Below are 17,468 nucleotides of genomic sequence, written 5' to 3' on the forward strand. Positions count from 1 at the left end.
CAGCGGCAGCTGAAATACGTGGCGATGTATGGTTGGCTGCATCGGGTTTCAAACCTGAACCAAGCCCGCATCCAGCGTTGTGTAAGAGGCGCAAAATCAGCCAAGTTGCAGCTCGCTGCTAGCAGCGCAGCAAATGATTCTGCCTGCAGACCGTCTACAGCGGTGCGTTGCCGCACCGTGACAGCACGCTGCCGCCATTTCTTGCCGCACAAAAGGCACAGCCGGCGCCCAGCATTTAGTAAGGGCGCAAAAGCCTCGCATTCTTGAGGAGGAGAGCGCTCGCCATCACTGCCATTGCAGGGGCCGACAAAATGGCAGTGTTGTTGCTTGAGAACAGGTTGCAAGCGCGGCAGGGGCCGCACCCCGTGTCGCCATCGAAGAGGGGCAGGTGGCCAAAAAAAGGGGAGCTAGGAGCAAGCCTTGGCTGATGTGTGCTGACTCGTAGCGGATTTTGCCGTGCGACACTTGAGCAGCTGCTGAGCACGTTGACGACGGCAGAAATTCGCGAAACTTTCTAATTGCAGCGCGCCATGGCCCCCGTGCTGCTCTCCAATCTTAGGAGAGTCTCAAGCACTTGAGCTGGACCCAGGGCCTGCCAGCGAGGGTGCCGGCGAGCTGCCTCGGCTGACGGACTGCACGCTGCTTTCCTCGCGGCGGCCGTCCCCCCCGTCGGGGCAGCCGGGGCCGTGCAGGCTCTCGCCAATGCCCACCAGCTTCAAAAAGGTGTCCCAAAAGCCGCCGAAGAACCTGGCGACAGATTGAAAGAGCAAATATGGGGCAGTGAGGCGGGTCCTGCAATTGCACACTGACGTCTGAGGTGCCGCCGACCCTTGCTTCCGCGCGCTACTTGCAGCAATGCAGCTCAGATCGCGAGGGCCTTCAAAACAGCTGTGATTGCTGCGGGCATTGCACCAGCGAAGTATTTCAGCACAGCTGTGCTGCACCGCAGCTCTGTGCATAGTCAAGCCTGACGTGCACTCAAGGACAAGGAAGCGCGGCGCTTGGCTCTCACCCCACAAACTGGAACATGATCCAGCTGTCAAGCAGCAGCCTGATTCCTGGGCGGCCCGTGGGCAGGGCGCAGTACACGTGAGTCATCGTGACACTGGGGTCGCGGTATGCGTCTCCCACCACGCCGCCACCATACCTGCGCGGGATTCAGCGAGGCAGCACAGGCTCGTTTCAGGGGGGCTGGGTGCTGCTGCGTGCGTGGTGTTGATGTGAGAATGCCCAGCTGGGCAACAGGCAAAGAAGTCCATCGGTGCTTCTGGCAGATCATGTGTTGACCCAACGCAAGCGCTCATAAGCCTGCCAACGGTCTGACAGCTGCAAAGGTTGGCCCACTATAGTATCTTTGAACCCCGTATCTTGCCATCACAATGCTCTAGACCCTTCCCCTGCACCACTTGGACCGTGTGCAAGTCCTCGACGCACCCACCCTCCCACAAGGCCCTAGGAGACCCTCCAAATTCCAAGAGACATCCACGCACCTGGCCTTCGAGAAGGCGAGGTTTTGGAACTGGTAGAGGTTGTTGCCGTGATCAAACAGGAACGTCAGGGCCACGTGGGCCAACATCGAGCCGTGGAAAGGCAACCTCTGAAGGTTGAAGAAGGGGCTGAAGCCGAAGGTCAGCACCTCCTTGCCCTCTGCTTTGACCGCCGCCAGGATCTCCTCATACAGCAGCTTCAGGGTGCCTGGGCAGGGGGTGCAATTGGCAGACGAGCGGGCGTCAGGCCTGGATCTACGAGGCTGGGGGATGCATCCAGTCTGGCCCTGTCAGACCTGCAGAAGTCTTTGAAAGGGGCAGGTGATACACACACGCACATGCAGGTGATTGGTGGCAGCGGCGAAGCAGCCGGCATGGCAACTCAGCAACGCCTGCGCCCATGGCGACCGTGCCCCTCAAAACAAGCCCCGGCTCCCCTCGCTGGCGGCCCCATCATGGCCTGGCGGCCGCCGCTCACCGTGGTGGCCGTCGCGCCGCATGCGGTTGAGCGATGTCGTGTAGCCAAACGCCTCGCCGCCGCGCCATAGCGGGTCCAACAGCACGAATCCCTCAATCCTGCGCTGCATACCCGCTGCCGACGGTGTGTCGCGCTCGGCGAGGAACAGGCGAACGCCGTCCTCCAGCTGGGGGTTTTTGTATTCCAGGTGGCGGATGAAGACTCGCAGCTCCTGGCAGGGCAGACGCGGGGGCCCAACAGCAGGATTGTGCAGCGAAAAATCAGCATTGTGCAAATGTCTGCAGTTGCCTTCCTTCGGGTTGCGCGCAACTGACCCCAGCTGCAACTCTCGTCACTGCGGTGCGAAGCTGGACGCTGCCCCTGATGTAGAGATGGCGCTGTCACTTGGACCACCCTCTGCGCCTCTGATGCACCACGCACGGTTCCGCCACCGACGACCAGCTGGGTCACCCTGCCCACCTGGTCCTTGACGCTCTTCTGCTGCAGCCAGTCACCTGCAAGGTGGGCAGAGGATGACCAACAGGCTACTCAAAATGGTGCCCGGTCCAGAGGACAGCTAGCGCAGCTTGTTGGGAGTTCCAGAAGAAACGTATTTGCATATTGCGGATGGCTGTCAGCGTGCATTGTGCCAGGCAGCAGCCCGTGCCTGCGCACCCAGCCCAGCCAAGCAGCCCAAGGAGCAACGGCTTGAGAACCCCACGCACCCGTCACGTCCGCCAGCTGGCGGCACACGTCTTGAGTCAGGCCCGCCAGCCCCACCTCGCGCACCCGCACGCCCGCGCTGCGCGCGCCGCGCGCCGCCACGCGGATCGTGCGGGTCCGCTTGCTGTAGCCCCAGGCCTGCACCAGGATATTCGTCTCTGCGCCCATGTCGGCGATCGTAAACCCCAGCTGCTCTTGCAGCACGCGCGCGTACGCGGGCCCGACGTGCATAAACGATGCATGCGGCAGCGCGGACTTGAACGCGGCGGCCAGCGCCGGCCAGTCGCGCGGCGCGGCGAGCGGGTCGCCGATGCCGACGGCAATCGCGCGGCCGTAGGCCTTGGCTGTGACGTAGGGCTGGCTGCCCAGGCCGGGCACAAATAGGTGGGTGTACTCCGGATTTATGAGGGTAGAGTTTGAGAGGGCGCCAGCGCCGTAACGGCGGAGGTAGGGGCCGACCAGGCGCCAGGCGTCTGATTTGAGGCCTTTGCGGAGCAGGGTGCGTGGTGAGGGGTGTGAGAGAGCGGGGCGACAGGTGTGGGGGGGCGGGCCGTGATGTGGTCTGCGCATAACATTAACGACAGCTTTCGTAATGCCCCCACAATGTTGAAGGGGATGGACTGGAAATGTATGGCCTTAAAGGGACGCGGTGGCCACGTTGTGGGTTGCACGCAGGGTGTTGAGAGGCAATCGGCCATGTCTGACCCAGTACGCAGCGCCCTCGGGCATGCACAATTGTTCTGGGGACCAGCGGCGCAGCCGCATCAAGCATTGGGCACTTGCCCAACCCTGTCGACCCAGGGGTGTGCGTGCCTCAGCTGGGCTCACCCAGCTCTGCCCATCAACCCCCTCACAAGGATGATGACAAGCTCATGACGACGACAGTTTGCAAGCGCCCCATCGCACCTTTGGAGGGCTCAACAGCAATGCGCAGCGCCGGCGCAGCCTCCCGCGTCTCAGCCTGCACCAGCAGCTCGGCGTGGCAGGGGCACAGGAGGTGCAGCGGCGGCAGCGGCGGCGGCAGCGACGGCAGCAGCTGCTCGGGGGCGCCCTGGTCCTGGCTCTTCCCGCCCTTGAGGCCCGCTAGCGCATCCGCGCCCAGGTCCACGGTGATGTCAGCAACCACTTCATCGTCGGACTCGTGCTGCGCGGAGATGGTCTCGACGGCGCTGCCGGCGCCACCGGTTGGAGGCCCCTCCGGCGCCCGCTGCACCCACGCGGTGCCCGGCTGGGAGGGGTCTGGGGCGCCCAGTGCGCGGCGCAGCAGGTCGGCTGAAAGCGTGTAGCAGGCCATCAGCTGCAATAGATGGGTAAAGTTTCACATGGGTTTGATAGGAGTGGAGGGGCAGCGGGCGGCACACGGTAGGGAGGGCCCAAGTGGCGGCCAACATTGGGTCGCCGCAGTGAGTTGTGAGCGTGGGAGCTGCTTGATGACTTGTGCGCGACATGCGGCACATACCAGCAAGAAGTGGTTCGCAGAGAGCCAAGATCGAGTAAAATCACTCACCGGAAGCACCACCAGCGTGAGGAGCCCGACACAGACGCGCAGGGCCAAGGACCACGCCCGTGACCCCAGTGGTTGCGGCGGCTTCAACATCAGCGTCAACAGCTCAATAAGACGATGATGAGATATGTTTGACACAATCCTGAGCAGCAAGATCGTGATAACGGACAAACTAGGCCGCAGTGAGTGCCGTACGTATCTCTATTCTTACCGTACTATATAGCATATGTATACAACAAGCTCTGTATCCAAATAATTACAGACTGGGACCCTTCAACGACTTTAACTAAGCCCCTGACCCCTTCACAGACCAAGTCACCCGGGGGCGCCTACGGGGCAGCTGCACTGCTGGCAGTGACTCCCGGCAGTAACTCTCAGCTAGGTGTCTGCAGCGGCCCAACATGGTGCCGTAGCATTTCTTCAAGGACGCGATTTATGCGCTCTGTTTGCCCGTCCTCTGGGGGATGAAACGCGGTTGACAGCGAGGCCCGCAACCGAGGGGGTAGGCCCGCTCGCTGCTTGCTGCTGCAGGTGCGCCGAGCGCGGCACGGAGGCTGCAGACGGCACCACTGCACAGCCTGCTGAATTGCCGCAACCCCTCAGCGCGCCGCACGCCGCTTGATCGCGCGAAACGCCGTCTGTAGTCGGAATGACGACAGGAGACTCAGGGGCGGACGGTTCGAGAGAGTGCGGCCGAAGAACTCAAGACCGAACGCATCACGACGGAACCTACCATCTAAGTAATGTTCGCTGGCAATGTGCGACTCCGTGTAGGGCGCGGGACACCACAAAAAGGCCGTGCTTCGCCAACGGGAGCGGGCCGCGCGGCCGCCGCGCCTCGAGCACCACCCGCACGATCGCAGCCAGGCCTACCGCACCGCGTCGATGAAGGGCAGGAGATGGCAATGGCTGGCCATGAAGTAGCAGCAAGGAATGGGCTCTAGACGCCAGGACCAGGGGCCTTGACCTGGGCAGGCGGAAGTGCATTTTTTCCACGAAACGCCCAAACTTTTTGCACAAAACTCCGAGATTTTTTCCTCATTACTCGGATCTCCGTTCTCACTTATCAAGGGCATGCCGCTGCTGCTGCTGCTGCTGCTGCTGTTTGTTGCCTACACAATTGGCTAGGTTCACGGCTGACGACCCCATCAACACACATTACTGGAAATGCAGCCATGCAATCGAAGCAACATGGCCCCTGGGACTGGCAGGCCCCGAAAACGGCAGCCAAAGACGCAACACAACCCACGTGGGAACGAGTGGGGCGCAGTAAGCAGACGCTGGCACTGCTGCGAGGTAACACAAACCCGCCGCGCAAGCCCCCCCTCTATTGTTTTGGCAGCGGCGGTGGCGGCGGGAACCCCGCGCGCGACACCAGCTGCTGCCGCCACGCCGACGCCGCTGCGTACTGCGCCAGCATCTCCGCGTCCTCGTCGTAGTCATCCAGATCAAACTCCTCGTCATCGCCGTCGCTGATGACGCCCGCGCGGCCCGCGCGCCGCCGCCGGCTCCGCCCGCCGCCAAAGCCGCCGTCGGAGCCGTCGCCGCTGCCGTCTTCGGCTTCGGAGTCTGCAATCAGCCCCGGGTGTGCCGGGCCGCCAAAGGCACCGCCTGCCTCCACCTCCTCGCCGCCCTCCTCGGTGTCTTCTCCCAGTCCCTGGGTAAAGAAAGAGGCGGGTGCGGGAGCGCGAGCAGTTGGTCTAATGCTGCGGGGCCCTCAAAGCCTGTTGGGCTGCCGAACCAGGATCTCAACAACCCCAACGCGCTGCAACACGTCACGCACCCCCGAATACGTCATTGCTGTTGTCTGCCCCGGCTCCCTGCATGCAGGCCCCTGGCCCCGCTCCCACGCATGTCACACACACACACGCACACACACACACACACACACACACACTCTCACACACACACTCACACACACAATTGGTCACGCATGACACCTTGCGTCGACGCCCAGCGCCCCACCCGCACCCCCTCACACCTGATCCTCATCAGGGTAGCTGTTGGCGTAGTACGACTCGGCGTTTGAGTCGTCGCTGTCGTGATCTGAATTTACAGGGACAGCGGCAGCATCCAGCCCGTCCTCGTCGTCCCAGTCATCAGACACCTGCCGATCGGCGGCGTCCAATTGAGAGAGGGACACATGTTTGAACCCGAAGGTGGACGCACCAGGAGCTGGGGCGTCCCAGGGTTTTGCAATTTGTAAAGACGGGACTTTGTGAACTGGGTTGGCATGGCCGACCGAGTGTGGTGAATTGGGTCCCCAACAGCCCGAAGGGCCGGTCGGCCAGACGCTCTTCATGCCACCGGCTTTGTAGACGCGATGATTTTGTGAGCGCAGGCTCACCTCAATGATGGGCACGTCGGCCCCCGCCACGCCCCCTTGTGCCCGCCGAGCCCCAGCCGCAGCAGCGCCACCGCCGCCGCTGCCTGCCATTGTCTCGTCGCCCTCCTGGTCCCGCTGGCGACCCGCTGCGTCCTCCGGCGCCGCCGCGTCTGCTGCGCCGCCCTCCTGCTCCTCGCCGGCTGCGATGTACATGTCATACACAAAAGCAGTCGCGGCTGCCTGCTCGTGCGAGCCGGCCACACCACTCCCACTGGCTGCCCACCCGGGCAGCAGCTGCTGCTGCTGCTGCTGCTGCTGCAAGCCCCCTTCAGCTGCCGCTGCAGACCCTGCAACCACCTCCTGCCGATGCAGCGGCGGCTGCGCTGCGCCGCCGGGCGGCGCGCCGGCGCGCCGCTTGCTCGGCCGCTTGAGTGAGCGGCCCTCGCCCGCGGCGCCACCGTGGCCGCCAACAGTGTGGTGCCCGCGCTGCTGCTGCTCTGCGCCTCCGCCTTGATGAAGATACTCCTCCACCATCTCTATGCAGATTCCCGGCGCCCCCTCGCCTTCCTGCCGCCGCCCCAGCGCCCCTGCGCCTGCCGCGCCCTCGCGGTCGCCCGCGCTCCGCGGCCGCGCGCGGCCGGCGCGGAGCTGGGGCGCCGCGCCGGGCGGCCGCTGCAGCACCAACCGGCCAGTCGCCAGCTGCACCAGGTCCACGATCCGCGCCCCCTCGCCGCCGCCGCCGCTGCCGCTGCCATCTGCGGGGCCGGCCGCGCCGGCGCCCGCCTGATGCGCCAAGCCAGCCGGCCATGCGCCAGGCGCGCCCTCTGCCTGTGCAGCGAGCTGCCGCCAGAGCTCCTGGGCTGTCAGGCCCTGAACAGGACGCAGCAGGAAGCAGGCGCAGGCGCCGGCACAAGGGTCAAAGCCAGATTCAAGATTGGCTGGGGCTGGGTAGGTCCCAACTCGCCAAAGTGGCAGAACGAATGTCAAGAGGGTTTCCGCCGTGTGGGTGCAATGCAGATGCAACCAGCTGCAGCTGCGGATGACCAGTAAGCTTCAGGAGCGCGCACCTCAAACTCTACCGCGCTGCGCGTGGGAGCGCGCACCTCAAACTCTACCGCGCTGCGCGTGGCGACGCGCATGAACCTGCACCGCTTTGCTGCCCGCGGCTCGTCGCCAGCCCCTGCAGCTGCTGGCCCGGCGTCGGGCGCGGCCTCGCCCTCGGCACCTGCAGCCGGCGGCTCCGCCAGGCCCATGCCTCCCGCAAGCTGTTGCGCCAGGTCGGCGGCTCGGCGATGGCGGGTAGTCGCCTCGAGCACTGCGGTTGGAAGCGCAGTACGCGCGTGCGTTTTGCGCCAAAGCGCACGAGACATCACAGCAACCCCCTGCAGCTTCGCGAATCGCAATAACATGCAAAGATGAAACTCCGCCTCACCGAGCTCGGGACATGCGGCCTCATCCCTTTGACGCTTCACACGCACGATCGCTGATCTGAGCGCCATATCTGCGGCGCTCGTTGCGCTTAAGATAGAGCTGTATAAGCGCTAACCATTTCAACATCGTCCAATGATAATCAAGTACGTCAGGTGCTGCTTTCAGCGGCATGCATGTCGACAGGTTTGGATGCTGCAAGCGAGGGTCACAGCTGGCAGTTGTGCGCGTGCAGCTATGTATGCATGCCGCTCCTGCAACCACAGCATCTGGCCACTTACATGCTTCTTTACATACCTGTTGTGCCATTCAACGTGCCCTGGGTCGCAAAAACGCGCCTGATCAAGTTCTTGTGCGCATGTCGGAAGAGTCGTCCGCCGCATGACCCCCCCCCTCCCGGCCACTACCACACGCACCCCGGCCACCCTCGACACCTCCCCCAAACGCCTCCCACACGCGCAAAGTCCCGACCATCAGCGCCTTGGCGGGCTCTTGCCGCCCGCCTTGAACTGGGAGCAATTTGCCCGGTACCGCTCCGCCGCCGCCGCCGCCTCCCCCAGGGTGTCCCGGCTGAAGTCCTTGCTAGGGCGGATAGCCACCAGTCTCTGATACAGGGCCAAATTCTGCGCCGCCACCGCCGCCGCCGCCCTGCGCCGGTTGACCGCCGCGCTCGCCGTGTTGCAGGGCTCCGCCTTGCCGAGGCCCTTGCGCCAGGCCGGCTCCTGCCGGCTGATCTCGGTCAAACGTTTGACCAGCAGCTCGTTGTCGTGGGAGATCTTCAGGAGGCGGTTGTTGCTGTGGCTGTAGTCAGGGCGCTTGTGGGGTGCGGCCTAGGGGAGGGGCGCAGCGCAAAAACATGGTGGGCGTTGGGTTCTTGCTCTCACGCTGATGGAATGCTCTAGCAACACGCAAACAAGCATGCGTGTCGGCGACTGTCGCGGCAGGGAAATGCTTGGAAGCAGGAGCCCTGGTGTGGGAGGGGCTGGGAGCTACTTGTCGAGCAGAGTGCAATCTGTTGGAGAGGGAACGCAGCTATCAGCCCTTACCTGGGCTACATACGGGGGCCCCGAGAACGTCAGGTGGAGGGTGCGCCTGTGATTGAGAAACCAGTCAAGGCCGTCAGGGAGGCCCTGGTGAAGCCGCCTTCCTGTGCCCCGAGCGCCACCACGCAAGCCGCTGCGCGCGCTCACGCCTGAGCTGGGTGGCATCCGCCGGACACGGTCGGGCCGCTTGCAGTGGTGCGCGGGACACACCAGATCCATCCGGCCGCCGTGACAAATCACCATGCAGACAAAGGCCCGTGCAGATGGCCACCCCTCTGCCTCACCCTGGGCTGGTTGCACCCCTACGCCTTGTTGGAGAGGCGCCCGCGTCCATGCGCAGCCGGGCCGCCTCGGCGCTCCCGCCTCCAAGGCTGTGATGCGGCTCGTAAGACCCCTGATCCTGCTCGTGCTCCTGCTCCTGCTCCTGCTCCTGTTGCTGCCCCCGCTCCTGCTCGTGCTCTGCCGCCGCTGCTGCCGCGGCGGCGGCGTCTGCCGCAGCGGCCAGGGCCGCCATCAGCGCTTCAAGAGCCTCCGCCTCGGCATCACCGCCTGCACCACGGGACCCCGCCAACGCCTGCGGGGCAGCGTCCGCACAAATGCAAACGTGGCTGCGGTTGAGGGGCGAGTGCGCTCCATCCGCCTGAAGCCTGTAAACCCCACGAGGGGCACAAGTGCTCACACCCATGCTTTGACACAATCATCTGCCCGCATCCTGCCGCACCACATGCCCGCTCATGAGCTTTGAAATCCGTGGCGCAGCGCCAGCGCACGCCTCCTTCCCTAGTCCCACGCCCCGATCAAGCGCCCCCCACCCGTCGGGCGTCCTCTATGGCGGCAACCATCTCGGGTGTCAGCATCGCCCTCAGAGTGACTGCGTCACGCAGCATTGCCTCCACCTAGATCCGCATGTTGTGCACGCAGGAGGTGGGGTGGCAGGCACCAGGGCTGGAATAAAGCGACCACCGGCCCCTAAGTCCTTGGCACTGCCGGCAAGCAGCATCATGGGCGCAAGAAGCATGTGTTGCCTGGGCCCGGGGCCCCACGCGCCCCACAACCCAAGGCGGCTCGGCGGATGCGTGCGGGCGGCTGCCGCCAGGCCGGGCATGGAGGCGCGCCTCACCTGGGGGTTGGCCGCCACCAGCGCGGCGGCGGCCGGGTTGGCCGCGAGCGCAGCGTCGACGGCGCCGCGGCCGGCGGAGACGGCGGACACCAGCAGGTCGACCAGCGTGGGGGAGGGCGCCAGGGCGGCGGCTGGCACCTGGAAATGGTGTGGGGCGCGGCGCAAGGGTGCGTGGGGGATTTAAAATCAGCCACGAACGCCCCCGCCGTGCGCCCCTCCATTGGCAAGGAAGCAGGGTCGGTGTGTGCAAAGTGGATGCCGAGTCGGCGCGCAGGGGGGATCACCGTGATGCGACCCTGCCACAGCCAGTTTTTCTCCATGAGCCCACCTCGGTCTTCTCACTCTCCTCGTGACCCGGAGCCGCTGGCTCCTCCTCCTCGTCCTCCTCGCCCTCATGAACAGATTGCGGCCCCATGAGCGCGGCCGACTCTCCCGCACGCACTTCCGTGTTGCTCACGGCGTGCGGCGCAGAGCTAACGCTGGCCTCAGACGCGGCTCCGCCGCGCGGCAGGGGTGCTTGCATGGCCGCGGCGCCGCCCGCCGCAGAGCTAGTGTGATGCGAGGTCGCCTCGGTCACCTCGCGGCCGCCGGTGGCGCTCTGCCGGGCGGACGTGCCCTGCGGCTTGGGGTGATCCGGCTCAGCCTCTCCCACCTGCTGCTTGACCTCCTCCTCATGCTGCTGGTCCCCCTGCTCCACCTCCTCCTCCCCCTCCTCCTCCTCCTCCTCCTGCTGCTGCTGCTGCTGCTGCTGCTGCTGCTGCTGCTGCTGCTCCTCCTCTTGCTGCTGCACCTGCTCGTCGTGCTCGTGGTCGCCTGGCTCCTTCTGCTCCTCCTCCCTCTCCTCCTGGTGCACAAGGTCCTGCTCATCCCGCCCAGCCACGTGCTGCTGGTCTGGCTGATCTTTTGCACTGGAGTGCTCTTCCGTCGCCTCCGGCTCGTCCCCGTGGTCTTGCTGCCCCGCAGCAACCATGGGTGCTGTGGCGCCGTGGCGGGCAGATATGCTGCTGCCGACCGCAGACACATCCCCCTCCGGCTGTGTCGTCCCAGACTGCTCCGCCGCAGTCAGGGCTGTTGCGCCCGCAGACGCTTGCTCTCCTGGGCCCGACGGCTCCGCCTCTGCCTCAGGTGCGGGGGCAGGCCCATCGTTTTGGTGGTGCAGCTGCTCGTCTGCCGGAGACGCGTGCGCCGTGCCCTCACCCTCGAATTCCTCTTCATACTCCACATCCTGATAAAGAGGAGTCGATTGTAACAGCAGCAGCTTTCTCAGAGCTGTCTGAACACTACCCGTCATCTGGGTTGCGCCCCCTGCTTTTGCACTCGCAAGCGCACCAAACCGCCCCCGCATCACCTGCTGGCTGCCCTCTTCCGCGGGCACCGCCACGCCCATGTGAGGAGGGGTGTGCAGCTCTTCAGGCTGTTTTTCCACCTCGTGAAGTGCAGACTCATCGATCCCCGACTCGTGGTGTGTGCTAGGCTCGTTCATGGCCGGACTGGAAGACGCAAAATCTTTGCTTGTGTAAATTATACTGAATAACATGTGTCAATGGTTCTCGAAAACATGTCATACGCTCCTCACGATGATAAACATGGTCAAACGTCAAACTTCGAAGTGAATATACAGTATGCAACTTTTGGATCCATTGCGTCCCTAGCCTATATCATCAACTTGCATACTATTGAACATATCATTTGTCAGGACACCCAGCGTGCGCGACATCCGCGGTAAGTGATGCACACCCCGCGCGTTGCATGCAACTCTCGTGTTCGGGCTAATGACCCTTTTGACGACAAGCGCCAACGCCATTGCTGCCCGCCGCAAGCTAGGCAACACTGCAGTTTGGCCTGTACGGCATATGATCTAGATCTCAGGAATTGTGTCAGGCAAATCTGGACCACGGTCGAGTCGTGCAGGCCCACACAGATCTGCACACGCGCAATGAGTGACGGCCTCTGTCGCCAACATGCGCCGCTGCTGGTTATCAATGGGATGCACAAATACAATCTATACGTGGCGTAGACCAGCAGCGCCAGAGGTGGCTCAAAGGTTGTGACCTGCTTGGGTTCGATCGTCCAAGGCAAAACATTCTGCTGTGCTCTGATCAGGTTGTTACCCTCAGCTCATCCAGTCAGAGCAAGCTCATGTCCGTCTGGCAGCCCAGCGCCGCGCCCTGGCAAGGAGCTCTGCAGCGGTGTTGCGACTCGGCTGCCCCTCACAAACAGCGTCTCCATGAGCTGAAAGGCTGATTGGGACTTGGGCCCCACCTGCATGCCAAACGAGAAGGTGTGGAATTTCATTGGTCAGAGGCGATCTTGGCTTGGATGTGCCAGGGTACACGCGTGACCAGGGCGTGTCGGTGTGATCAGGGCTATCAGTGACTAGAGGAAGTCGTGTGGCCAAATGCGCGCGGCCGACGCCGCCCCGCAAGCGACGCAAGCCGGCAGCACCCCCGCGAGCGAACGGCTGGGAACGCAGAGATTCTGAAGGCGCGCGGCCAGACCGCCGCGTGGATTGAATTGCATGCCTGCCCTCCTCAGGTCCGGCAAACTTCTCACCCAGAAGACCTTGCCACAGCCGCTGCAGTCATAGAACTCCTCAACCTGGCCAGGGCAGGGGTGTGAGAGCAAAGAACAGAAGTCAGCATGTTGAGAGATAGCTTTATTGACAGGATCATTAGGTGATCGATGGTAATATGGTGCTTTATGACAACATGTCATACAGGTGGCGCTGCCCAAAGCACGAACAAGCGCATCTACATGCGCTCGACGCAGCACTCAGGAAGGCTGCATCAAGCTAGCATGCTTCTGCTGCAAAGGAACAGCATGCGACAGCGCGCGGCCGCCTCAAGCTCCGCCCGCAGGATGGCTCCCTACCAGATCAAATATCCGCTCCGGCACCCTCGAGCGCGCCGCCTCCTTGGGCTGCACCAGCTGCAGCGCCGGCGTGTTGCAGCTGCTGCAGCGGGTCATAACGGTGTCGGGATCCCACCTGCCAATTGCAAGGCAAAACGTTAGAGAGCAGCAGCGACAGCAGCAGCAGCAGCAGCAGCAGCAGCAGCAGCAGCAGCAGCAGCAGCAGCAGCAGCAGCAGCAGCAGCAGCAGCAGCAGCAGCAGCAGCAGCAGCAGCAGGTCGGCAATTACGGGTGCCCGAAGGTGCCATGTGACTAGGACCCGGCGTGACCAACGCAAACAAATCCTGCTGCAGGGCGCGCAAAAAACCCGCACGCGGCTCCAATGGGCACCGACGCATGCGCCGCTGCCTTCAGCCATAGGGAGGTTGGTTGGTTGGTGGACCCAATGGCCGTGTCTCGCCGACGGCCTGCGGACGGCCGGCGGCGGCTCCTCCCGGCTGCGTGGGCGCGCGAGCGGCCCCACCCTTCTCACCGTACGCCGAAGTGCCGCGCCACCTCCCTGATTTGCTCCGCGGGGTCGTTGGATGTGAGCAGGTACACCGCCGCCTCCAGGTCGCGGCGGCCTGCCAGCTTGGCGTCACGCGTCAAGAACACGCGGCCCTGCATTGCGCGTGTGTTTGTGTGTGTGTGTGTGTGTCTGTGTGTGTCTGTGTGTTTGTGTGTGTTTGTGTGTGTTTGTGTGTGTTTGTGTGTGAGTGTGTTGCGTGCAATGAGGTACGCAAACGCCTGCTTTGTCCAATTGACAGCTGCGGACCCAACGCACGCCGAAACGGGCTGAATGCGCCATCGCCCATCCCCCCCCCTGCTACCTCCCACACCCTCAGAGCCCAGAGTGCACCTGCTTCACGCCCGCATCCGCGATGCGCGCTAGCAGCGCACGCAGCTCGTCAGCCGTCGTCCTGCTCGCGCCGGCCGCCGTCCCCGCCCCGGCCCCGGCTGCGGTCCCGTCGCGTCCGCCGCCGCCGCCGCCGCCGCTGCTGCCTCGCGCCTGCCCACCATCGGCGCCTCCGCCGCCTCTGCTGGCGCTGCCGCTGGCGCCGCCGCCGACGTCACCGATGACGTCACTGCCGGCGTCACCGGCGTAACCAGGCGCGAATCTGCCCGCCGAGCGCTCCAGCAGCTCCGAGTCGACCCCCAGGCAGCGCAGCCAACGGCAGAGGCGGCCGAGCATCCCATCGCACAGGAAGGCGAGCTATGAGGGGCGGATGGAGGAGGGATGCGCGATTGCGACGGAGCAGACGTTATGGGGGCTGCTCGGATGGCCTCCAGGCATGGCTGGGTCGGCTCGTGCAGATCAAGGCGAGGACGTCGCAACGCGCTGCGCCCTGTTACTCAAAGGCCCTGAGCCTTAAGGGGATGGCTGCAGAAGTGTGCCGCGAAACGGCACGACCCCGCCGGTGCCGAGCGTCCCGCACCTCCCCTTGCCGCCTGGTTGGCGCGGGCCCCTCCTCCTGTCCCCCCTCTTGGCCCAAGCCCGCCGCCCCGCCCGCTGCTGCCGGCGCGCCGCCGCCGCCCGCCCTTGCAGCCGGCAGACCGCCCGCGCCGCCGCCGGCGGCGGCGACGTCGGCCTCGTGTCCACCGCTCAGCCGCATGATCTGGCTGTGCCGCAGCAGCAGCGCCGCCCAAGGCACGCCCGCGCCGCAGCGCAGTAGCGGCTCCTCCCCATCCTCCCCATCCTCCTGTGAATTAGGCCCTGCCCCCTCACCGCTGCTGGCGCTCGTTCCTGGCACCGCCGACGGCTCCTCGCCGCAGCCAGCGCCGGACTCGGCGCACCCACTGCTGCTGCTGCTGCTGCTACTACTGCTGCTGCTGCTGCTGCTTGTTCTTCTGCTGCTTCTACTGCAGCTGGTGTTGGTGATGCTGGTGCTGCTGCGAGCGGCGGCTGCGGCCGCCACCGGGCGTCCAGTGGTGCGCAGGCGCCGGTCAATAAGAACCTGGACACGCCGCGGGTCGTGGCTGATCGGGGGCACCGTACCTGCAAAATCGCCATAGCGTTGGCAGGGGCGGCCACACAGGGGGCGACTAGAACAGGAAAAACGATTGACGCGGCGGCCGATGCCCAAAGGGGCGCGCTCGGCCGCTTGAATGTGGGGCGATGGAAGGCCGTCTCGACGCTGTCTGCGCCAGGCGTGCTGAACACAGGATTATAAATACACAGGGGGCGAGCGCCAGGCGCATGCAGTACGCAGACGCCCAACCCGGTCAAAGCACGAGCAGAGAGCGGCGGCTCTCTGTGGCCGCTGGGCGGCCCAGCGGCCCCACCTGGCACGAACCCGTAAATGTCGAATAGCTCCTGCTCCGAGGCGAAGCGCACCGCCTTGCGCGGCGCGCTCACGCAAGACGCAAGCTGCACGGGGCGGTGCGGTGGGCGGCAGCGGGGGCGGCAGTAACGTTGGGTCGGACGATGCTGGGAGGGGAGCAGCACGGGCGCGCAGTTGGCGGGTTTTGCACCCTGCAGAACGGCGGCCCCTCCGACGTTTCGCGAGCAGCGCGCGTATTCACGCAACCCGCGGCAGCGTGCAGCCCCTTGGGGGCGCGGCCACCTGCTTAAGCGCGCCAGAGACGCGGCCGCCCGCCTTAACGCCGCCTGCGCCGCGGGCGCCTGGCCGGGCGCCCGCCGCCCGCCGCGCCGCACGGCGGCTGCGTCCCCAGGGGCTTGCCCCTGGGGCGACCGCGGGGCGCCAGGCAGCGGGCGCCGCGGCCAGGCCGCGCCGTGCGTCGGCGGGTCTCGCGAGATCACTCTAGATCTGGGGTCACGAGATCTCAGATCATCGGTGCCTGCCTTGTGCATGTCGATCTTGTGGTCCCCCCGGGTCACCACAATCCAGGGCTGGCCGCCCGCCATCACGCCCATGCTCTTGGCGATGCGGTGCGGCGGGACGGCCAGGGCCGCGGCCGCGGCGGCGCCTGCGATGGTTTTGGGCCCAAGGTTGAGCGAGCAGAGGGTGGCTTGGGCTTTGAATAAAGCCAGGATGCCGTTAAAGCTGGGCGGATCGTCGTCTGTGGCCAAGAGCCCAAGAGCGACACAGCCTTGGACTCGAAAGACGGGGCAGCGCCCGCGCCGCCGTCCTGGCCTATGGCTGACGGCCCCGGTCGCGATCCCGCCCGCACCCACCGCCGTCGTCGATGCGCACAAACGCCGCCTCGAGCGCATGACGCCGCAGGAACGACAGCACGCGCGGCTCGCCGCCGCAGCCGCCGCTGCTGTCACCGCTGTCGGCACCGCTATCGTCGGCACATGGACCCACCGACAGCGCCATCACCGCGCGCGCCGCGCCGCCGAGGCCCGAAAAGCCGCCTCCCTGGGCGGCTGCCGCTGCCGGTGCCGCTCCCGCATCCGCCGCCGTCGCGCTGGTGGACGCGACGGCGTCCAAGGAAGAGATGGGTGCCTCTGTCGTCGCCACGCCGTTCGAGCCGCCGCCCCCCCTTCCTCTTTGGCGGCCGCCCTGCAGCCGCGCGCGCCGTTTTGGTTGGTCCGTGAGTGTGACTACAACAATTTAGGGATCAGAATGCAGGGCGACGGTCTTTGCAAGTGCCAATCAGAGCCATGATGTAGATGACTCGTCAACCCCGTGGACACACCCGAAGCGCGTAATCGGCGCACAGCCGCGCGCGCGCGCGCGAGGGCGGCATGCGGGCGTGGATAAACACCCTTACAACCAAGCGCCGAGCGCGATCCACGCAGCAGCGGCTTCCATCAGACTGCCAGGAGCACCGCACCCCCCAGCCCGGCCGTATCGCAGCCCCTGGCTACGACCCCAGAGTGACTGCCCACGACGCGCCCCTTGCAGCCCGACAGCCATCCAGAGCGCCTGCACAGCTCCCCTAGCAAACTCCCGAACCCTGCAGCGCTGCCTTGTGACATGACCCCTGGATAAACCCTAAACGATAAACCCTAAACCCTAAACCATAACCCCTGGATAAGGGACGACACTTCCCAAAACCCCCGGCCACGTATTCTTACTTCAGCCGGCCCCGGCTCGCACCCGAAAAGCGCCCGTGTGCTGCGTGATCAGCGCCGCTGCGCCGCCCCCCAGGCCGTCTTCCAGGCGCTCCAGCAGCAGCACCAGGCTGTGGGCGTCCAGGGCCGCGTACGCCACCTGGCGCGGCGTCAGCGGCCGCGCCTCCCCTGGGGTGACGGGGGCAAGGGGTTTCGAGTGTGTGATTTGATTTAAGGGCGGGGGAAAAGTGGGGATGGGGATGGGGAGGAGGAGCAGGTGGGAGTTGTGAGGGGTGATTGCGTTTTTGGCAGCGCAGCGGGCGGGAGCAAGCTGTTTGAAATGGGGGCACGTGTTAGCTCGACAAGACGCTCGGGCGTGTGCAGATTGCACGCGCGAGGGATGACGCCTGCGTCGACTGGCTCAGACGCAGGTGCGCATCGGCAGGCTGTGCGCGCAAGCCGTCGCCCCTCTTGGTCCAAATCCACAAGCCGCACCCATCCACGAGACCGCGGAGAGCCCCCCCCCCCCC

At 65.1% G+C, this 17,468-nt stretch overlaps 4 protein-coding genes across 4 annotated transcripts in view; all 4 read right to left on the bottom strand.

Moving 5' to 3' along the window:
* Positions 1-566: 566 nt before the first annotated feature.
* Positions 567-3,961, bottom strand: MNEG_2088 (hypothetical protein; the record flags this gene model as incomplete). The annotated part of the gene is made up of 7 exons (XM_014049429.1): positions 567-747; positions 1,013-1,147; positions 1,491-1,695; positions 1,966-2,176; positions 2,425-2,459; positions 2,670-3,152; positions 3,574-3,961. 7 exons carry the CDS (start codon positions 3,959-3,961, stop codon positions 567-569), a joined length of 1,638 nt encoding a protein of 545 aa, XP_013904883.1.
* Positions 3,962-5,498: 1,537 nt separating this feature from the next.
* Positions 5,499-7,996, bottom strand: MNEG_2089 (hypothetical protein; the record flags this gene model as incomplete). Its single annotated transcript, XM_014049430.1, has 5 exons — positions 5,499-5,828; positions 6,153-6,278; positions 6,519-7,367; positions 7,565-7,812; positions 7,930-7,996. The coding sequence occupies 5 exons, from the start codon at positions 7,994-7,996 to the stop codon at positions 5,499-5,501; spliced, it is 1,620 nt and encodes a 539-aa protein (XP_013904884.1).
* Positions 7,997-8,398: 402 nt separating this feature from the next.
* On the bottom strand, positions 8,399-11,475 carry MNEG_2090 (hypothetical protein; the record flags this gene model as incomplete). The annotated part of the gene is made up of 7 exons (XM_014049431.1): positions 8,399-8,755; positions 8,972-9,017; positions 9,253-9,542; positions 9,781-9,864; positions 10,089-10,226; positions 10,417-11,313; positions 11,437-11,475. The coding sequence occupies 7 exons, from the start codon at positions 11,473-11,475 to the stop codon at positions 8,399-8,401; spliced, it is 1,851 nt and encodes a 616-aa protein (XP_013904885.1).
* Positions 11,476-13,466: 1,991 nt separating this feature from the next.
* MNEG_2091 (hypothetical protein) overlaps positions 13,467-17,468 on the bottom strand; it is a gene marked incomplete at both ends in the record, with an annotated part of 8,484 nt that continues 4,482 nt past the window's right edge. The window contains 8 exons of the mRNA XM_014049432.1: positions 13,467-13,598; positions 13,837-14,190; positions 14,414-14,973; positions 15,261-15,345; positions 15,542-15,660; positions 15,756-15,905; positions 16,114-16,444; positions 16,985-17,127. Coding sequence (XP_013904886.1) covers positions 13,467-13,598; positions 13,837-14,190; positions 14,414-14,973; positions 15,261-15,345; positions 15,542-15,660; positions 15,756-15,905; positions 16,114-16,444; positions 16,985-17,127 — 1,874 coding nt within the window. The remainder of the gene's footprint in view (positions 13,599-13,836; positions 14,191-14,413; positions 14,974-15,260; positions 15,346-15,541; positions 15,661-15,755; positions 15,906-16,113; positions 16,445-16,984; positions 17,128-17,468) is intronic.

Source organism: Monoraphidium neglectum (genome assembly GCF_000611645.1).
Source record: "Monoraphidium neglectum strain SAG 48.87 unplaced genomic scaffold scaffold00227, whole genome shotgun sequence".
NCBI lineage: Eukaryota > Viridiplantae > Chlorophyta > Chlorophyceae > Sphaeropleales > Selenastraceae > Monoraphidium > Monoraphidium neglectum.